Source organism: Myotis yumanensis, unplaced genomic scaffold (assembly GCF_028538775.1).
Source record: "Myotis yumanensis isolate MYYU_CA2020_CCGP unplaced genomic scaffold, mMyoYum1.0.hap1 SCAF_2, whole genome shotgun sequence".
Taxonomy (NCBI): domain Eukaryota; kingdom Metazoa; phylum Chordata; class Mammalia; order Chiroptera; family Vespertilionidae; genus Myotis; species Myotis yumanensis.
The window spans coordinates 11965699-11973165 of NW_027223753.1; the positions used below are offsets into that span (position 1 = coordinate 11965699).

At 52.9% G+C, this 7467-nt stretch overlaps 1 protein-coding gene across 1 annotated transcript in view; it reads left to right on the forward strand.

Moving 5' to 3' along the window:
• Window positions 1-4630, forward strand: part of UBXN10 (UBX domain protein 10) — an 8524-nt gene extending 3894 nt beyond the window's left edge. Inside the window, exon 2 of the mRNA XM_070404239.1 lies at window positions 1340-4630. Within this exon, the coding sequence (XP_070260340.1) occupies window positions 1355-2200 (846 nt within the window). The 5' untranslated portion in view covers window positions 1340-1354 and the 3' untranslated portion in view covers window positions 2201-4630. The remainder of the gene's footprint in view (window positions 1-1339) is intronic.
• The last annotated feature ends 2837 nt before the right edge of the window (window positions 4631-7467 follow it).

Genomic DNA, 7467 nt, shown 5'->3' on the forward strand with positions numbered 1-7467 from the left:
AGGACCCGTGTCACAGACCTGGGTTCTGTTCCAGGCTCTGCCGCTCGCTGGCTGTGACCACAGGGAAGTGGCTATAGGATTAGCATGCGACCAGAGTCCCCTTTGCAATCGGACTAGGACAGTGTTTGTTAACGACGGCCTGCGGCCAAATCCGGCCCACCACCGCGTTTTTGTGTGGCTCGTGAGCCGAGAAGAGCTTTTAGACTTTTAGGCGGTTGGGGGGAAAAAATCAAAAGAAGAATACTATTCTGTGTCACATGAAAACTCTATGAAATTCAAATTTCTGAGTCCGTACTTGAAGGTTTATTTAAATACAGCCACACCCATTCATTTGCATACCGTCTGTGCCAGCTTTCACGCCAAAAGGGAGGAGTTGGGTACTTGTGACAGACGGTCTGAAAATATTTCCTATCTGCCCATTTACACAAGAGGTTTGCTGAGCCCTAGTCTAGAACCCGAGGACGTCCCTGTAAGTTCTGGCCCATGGGCGGGTCAGCAATGGGGCCGCCCCCTCCTCTTCCTCCGCCCCTGGTGACAAGGGTTGGGGTGGTGGAGGGACACTGCACTGGGTGATCTGTGCAGAGCCACCTCTGCAAGACAGTAGGAAGGACAAGCAATGGGCAGATTGGTGAAGAGGAAAAGGACTGAGGGAGACAAGGAAGGTGGGGGTCACAGAGGGGAGCTCATCCACAGTGAATACTGGACCAGAGCTAACTGCTGTCGGGACGCCCTCTACTGGAGTGCAGGGGGCAGCTTGCTGGTCTGCCCCTCAGCTCTTGCGTGAAGCTGAGCCTGGCTCTCCTGAGCGGTGACTTAACAGGGCTACATTCGCTCTTTAGCGCAAAGGCAGCTCCTGGAACCGCTGCTTCGCATAATCGCATGTGGTTGATTCTGAGCTACAATGGCAGGGCTGAGGAGCTGGGACAGAGACCGTGTGGTTCCCAAAGCCCGAAGTATTGATGGAAAAAGGTAGCCGACCCCTGGTCTAGGTTGTAACATGGCCTGTTCCTTCTCATCATGGTCTCTCAGCTCAAAGCTCCCGCCTCCCCCAAATTAAGAATCAGAATTAGTCCCCACCCTAGTCACGCTCTGATGAAATACTTTATCTTTTTCATTGCAGTTATTACTCTTTAAAAATGTATATTTATGTATAGAATTAACACTTGTCTTTTATCACTATGATAATGTAAGTTACAAGGAATTTGGTTCACTGATATAGTCCAATACCTGGAATGAATGAATGAATGAATGGCAGCTGGTGCCCCTCTCCTTTGTGACTGGATCCAGAAGTGCCAGGGCGTTTAATCATGGCCTCCTCTCTTTTCTCCTGCTTCTTCAGGGGTCTTGAGAAGCAATGGCCACAGAAGCCCCTGTGAATAGAGCCCTCCCTGAATGCAGCCCTGTCGTCAGCACAGCAGCCGACCACTTCATTTGGCAGCCAGACTCGCTGAACATGCACGTCATAAGGCCCAAGTCCGCCAAGGGACGGACTCGGCCGAGGCTACACAGACCCCAGGACGCGGGGGTGTGCTCTCACCGCACACCTCCTTCCCCGCCTCCAGCCATTCCCTGCAAGTCGCCAAGCAGCCAGAAGCCAGGAGCCTGTGCGCCCAGGTCCCCAAACCAGGGCGCTCCCATTGAGGTCCCTGAGCTGCTACAGCAGGTGCCCATGGGCGCGTCCTCCTCCCTCAATAAGTACCCGGTCCTTCCTTCCATCAACAGGAAGGCCCTGGGGGAAGGGGCCGTGGAAACCGTAGCTGAAAGGGCCGGCTCCCTGCAACTCAGCAGCATCCAGGCTCTTTACCAGGAGGAGACCTGCACCATGGAGACCAGCCAGGAAGATTCCAGAGCTCCAGCTCGTTTCCCGGAGAGGAAGCTCGTCGTCCAAACCAGGAGGCCGAGCTCCTCCGGGGCTGAAGACCTGGAGGAACCATCCGATCAAGAGCCGAGGCTGCTGCTGGCCGTCCGATCCCCGTCAGGCCGCAGGTTCGTGCGCCACTTCCGGCCAACGGATGACTTGCAGACCATCGTGGCCGTGGCCGAGCACAGGAACAAGGCCACCTACCGACACTGCAGCATTGAAACGATGGAGGTGCCCAGGAGACGCTTCTCCGACCTCACCAAGTCTCTGCAGGAGTGCAGGATCCCGCACAAGTCGGTGCTGGGCATCTCACAGGGAGACGGGGAGCGGTGGGTCTGAGTCCACAGCCACCCAGCTGGGGTCCCGGGTCTCTGAGCAAGGAGCCTGCTCAGGTGCCAGGGCCTCCCAGGGGCAGGTGGTTCCAAGTGCCACGTGAGCCTGGTGCAGCGATGATTCCCGGGACCCTCGTCTTCAGAGTATCTCCTTTTAAGCAGTGAAATCTGCACCTGCACCAAGAGCACCGAGAAGATTCTCTCCTGGTTGTTAAATTCTCCCCACCCCTGGAGTGAACTGGTCAGCGACCGGGGTGCTCCCTGCAACAGCTGTGGCCAGGCCTTCTCCCTCACAGCCTTTTGGGACCTTCCTGGAGCACCTGCTCGCCTTGACAATGAACTCTCTCCCTCTCTCCCTCTCTCTCTCTCTCTCTCAGCCAATGGTTTGCCCTTCTGTATTTGATGCCGGATTAAACACTTGCCAGAGAGGATTCTAGTCTGGTAAATAACCAGGGTTCAGGAAATGTCCAACTGGCATTTGCATTTCTTGCAAGTATGTTAAGAAACGGGTGGTGACCCTGTGTTGGAAACAGCCTCTTCGCGGGGCTCAGGTGGCTAGAATTTCCTGGGGTTTTCGGTTTGTGTGAGGCGGCTGCAGAGGACAGATCGAGTCTTTTGCTGGTACAGATCTCCCACTGCATCAATCGTCTAAACAGTCTGAGAGTTGGGAAGCAAATCGCCAGGAGATTACCAGCAGCTACCTTGAAACAGAGACTGACCAGGGTTAACATCCTTTGGTAGCTACTCTCTGAGTGCAAAATTCTTCCAAAACTGAGAAAAGCCAGTGTGATCTGATTTTCTTAGTAATGAGTCTTTGGTTTTGTAATTGTATAAACCTACAAGTCTACAGGTTTGTACTAACCTCCCCCTCCCCTCTGCTTATCGGGGTGTGGATACATTGTTTTATCCCCCAGTTTCAGTGTCTCGCCTTCTTTTTTTTAAAAAAAAAATATTTTATTGATTTTTTACAGAGAGGAAGGGAGAAGGATAGAGAGTCAGAAACATCGATGAGAGAGAAACATCAATCAGCTGCCTTCTGCACACCCCCCACCGGGGATGTGCCTGCAACCAAGGTACATGCCCTTGACTGGAATCGAACCTGGGACCTTTCAGTCCACAGGCCGACGCTCTATCCACTGAGCCAAACCAGTCAGGGCAGTGTCTCGCCTTCTTTAAACACAGAGGCTCCGGTGGTGCCCCTGTTCTCTGACTTAGAATCCCCCGCAGGGGGCGGGCACCTGGGTTCGGCGTCACATGCTGTGCCTGTGTCGAGAGACCATGTGTCCCAGTGTCTGGCTGATTGGCATGAAGCCCTTCTGACAGCCTTAGCCTGTAGCTGTGTTGAAGCCACAAAGTCTTATTTTTCCAAGCCTGAGCGGTGACATGGACAGTTTGCCAAAGTTCTCCGGTATTGCTAGTTTAGCAAGACTCCCACGTGTCATCTGGGTCCCCTTTATGGCCAAATCACTCCTCAGAGTAGGGAAACTTGTCCCTCGGCCCCAGCCCCCGCCCCCGGCCACCGTGAAGCCCTGAGAACTGACATGCACACACAGAAGGCAGGAGTTCTAAAAGCACATCATTTGTTGCTGCTTCTGCAACAAGGGTGTAGATAAGAAATGTGGTTGGAAACGTGACCTCCAGCAAATCGATACTTAGCCGCTGAGATGAGCACCATCATCACTTCTACCCAAGAAGGCTCGCCTTGTCCTAACTGCTCCCCGCACCACCCAATCGATCTAGAATAGCTGGCAAAATTTCTTAAGACCATCAGGGTTTGGTCAGAGGAGCTGCAGTGCCCGAGGCAGCCCATGCAACTGGCCAATTATTACTGACCAGTGGCTCGAGCCTGGTACCTGCAGTACAGGAGCTTCCCCTCCCACCCAGGACTCCAGTACATAACTGTGCCTTTGATCTAGCAGGCGGGGGCAGGGGGGAAGTGGCCCCCACGAAATCACACCTACTCTACGGTAAGAATAAAATGCCACCCACCTGGGACTTGGTAATTTCTCCAGTCAGGAAATCTTCAGAAGACTTGAGTGAAACAGGGCATGCTCGAAGCAGTTAGAGCCTTCCGCATTTAGGGGTTTGCCGCTGCTGTTTAGCTTAGAGTTTTGGGGTGGTGAAAAATATGGAAGGCAGGAAGCATAGACATATTTTAAGAGATATGAGTAAAGCTAGATTTGAACTTTTAATAAACAGCTTAATAAACTTTTGGACAAAAGATGATGATTCTAACAATAAAACCGATTTGTGTGAAACTGAGTCGATGGAGAAGCGCATCTTATATTTTAGCGCAAGACTCCGGTTGCCACACTCTGGTGGACAGAGGGCTTTGTAAACCTGATCTTCAGTTTTCTCCTTGGTAAAGCACTTGGCTCTCCTCCAAGTCCTCATCCCCAGCCCCTCCCCGCCCCCCAGATGGCACCCCTCCCATAGCTCTTGCTTCTGTCACAGCACGAAGCTTGTCTGCATGGAGAGTCTCTGACTTTCTCCTGGACATCGTCCCACGCTCTCCTCTCGGGGTTGGTGAGAGCCGACCATCTCAGAATTTCAGAGTCCTTGTCGGCTCTGCGTGTGGCATTGCCAATGAGGGGCTCTGGCCTAAGGGGCTAAGCCGGGCCCAGTGCACGCCTCTCGGTGGCCCTGGGTAGGTCTGCCTTGCCCACTTAGCAATCCCAGACCCTAGTCATTCATGTAACCAACAGTGCCGGAGGGCCCACCCGGTGCCACACTTGGTGATTGGCCGTTGGCACTCTAGCAAGAAACCATGGGCAAGAAAACGTGGAACCACCCCTAGGCTCCGAAGTCGGCCGCTGGGCTTTCTCCCCAAAGGACCCGCGTGAGGCTCGGGCTGGATGGCCGCTGTGTCCCCTCCCCACCTCATGGAAATGCAAAGGCCACGGTTTCTAGCGATGGCTCGAGGAAGACGGCTCCCGAGAGATGTGAACCCTGCATAGGACAAAGCTTCACGGCAAGGTCTGCCAGTATATCTCCCGATGGAGTCCAAGAGGCAAATTAGTCCCGGCAGCAGAAGGAACAGCAGGAGAAATGAGTGACTCATCATTTAGAATCCAAAACATTTTCACCGACAGATGGCAGGTGGTTCTAACAACAGTCCTTGCCCTGAAAGTACCTGGGGACCCAGCCAACAGCCGTCAGGCCAGAGCAGCCCCGCCCAAGAGGCGGCCTGTGAACATGACCGTGGGCCAGCAGCCACCCGAACTCCCACAGAAAGCACTGCACAGACAAAGAAGCTCAGACAGGCCCCACAGCCAGTGGTCTGGTGACCGATCACTATCGGGCAGGACAAAGGCAGGCATCCCACCAACGCAGCTCCGCTTTGGTTCATGCGCGTCTCGGCCATTTTCCGTGGGTTTCAATGTCAGATAAAGCCCTGTCCCAAGAGGCAAGAAAAGTTCCTCTCTCCAGAATGTTTTATAATAAACTGAGACATCAAGGCCTTCATAATAAATTGAGATAAAAGGGTGCACAGTTTCCTGCGCTTCGGGGTACATTTTAGAGGAGCCTTTTACATGATAAGAGGATCTACTCTTCTGCCTTTTGAACAGAAGTGGAGAGAGAACGAGATTATTTCACTTTAGTGTGAGTTTGGAAATCATGCCGAGAGTGAAGTAGGAGCATCGGTTTTCTTCGTTCACCGGGGCAACGCACCGCCACGCGATAAAAAGTTTGGGAGCCTGTTGACCCGAAACCAGACCCAGCCAAACCCCCGCCATATCCGCAGAGGAGGGCAGAGGCCACTGCGGGGGAGTTAGCCATCCGCGTGGAGCAGACTTTCGGTGACTCATGGACGTACAAGACAGTCGCTCACATTATAAAAATAAAATTGCTGTTTTATTTTGTGTCTCCGCTGGGGGTGACATTTTCCTTCCCTGATCTGGGCAGTTTCTACCGGTCCTTTCTGACACCCCCTCTGTGTTCCTCCACCTTCAAACAGCTCAGGAAGCAGCCGCGCTCCTGAGCGGCTGCGGTGGGAGAACAGAGCTCCGCAGGTCTTTTTGGACCCACTTACATCCTCTCCAAAGAGGCTGAACGACTGACGTGACAGCTGCCAACCGGTCCGACGAAGCAAGCCTCATTCTGCGATCCTGCTGCCGTGCCGAGTGGGCTGTGGGGTCAGAGTGGAAGATGGAAGACCAGTTGCTGCCGTGGACAGTAACCAGGGAGATGCTGGTGGCAGGAGCCAGGATGGGAGTTGTAGATGTCATGGGGCATAGATTTTTCTTTCTTTCTTTTTAAAAAATATATTTTTATTGATTTCAGAGAGGAAGGGAGAGAGAGATAGAAACATCAATGATGAGAGAGAATCATTGATCGGCTGCCTCCTGCAGGCCCCACACTGGGGATCTTAGCCCGCAACCCAGGCATGTGCCCTCACCAGGAATCGAACCATGACCTCCTGGTTCATAGGTCGACGTTCAACCACTGACCATGCCAGCCAGGGGGATCTATTTCCTTAAGGGGGAAAAAAAGCAAGAAGTTTGATGAGGTGGGAGTTACTCAAGTGGACGTAGCTGACCACGTCGCCAGTGTGGACTGTTTCTGCAAAAACACGTACAGAAACCAGACAAACACACGGTGGGCGGGGAGAGGCACTTCCCAGGAGTTTCCCTTCACAGAAAGGAAATGCATGAATGCGCTTGGACAAGGCACCCAGAGAATCCCAAAGCTATTCATTGCTGTAATTAAGAAGAGATGCAACTAAAAAGGTCGCTATAGCACTTAATGTGTAGGTTAGACAAAATCAATTACCATCTAACTCTAGGGGTATGAGTACTGACCAAGGTCACTTGGAAAGAAGCCCTTGTTCCAGTGAAATGACACATTGTTTATACCTCTCCCCTCCTCCCCTGCCTCCCTTCTTTCCAGTCATTCCAACCCAGCAGCCGATTTCAGACCCAGATGCATTTTTTTTGGTGGAAGACAAACAAAACCACTGTCCTTTGGCCTAACTAACAAAGTGCTGGTTTCATAATTGTCATGCCCACCAGTTCTTTACAATGAGGACGTCTGTGCAGTCGGGCCGTGGTCCTGCTTGTGACCGGCTGAGAACCGCCTCTGACATCTGTCCTCTGGCGGAGAGGTGGGGACCACGGGTCCACTCCGGTTGGAGTACCACCGACAGGCAGCCTGGGCCTGCTCTGGCCCCAGCCCTGAGAACAGCAGTGGCCAGCCTCCTGCAGACATACCATGGGAGCATGGAGCCAACTCTCACTCTCCCAACTGGGAAATAGACTAGAAATCGCTTGCATC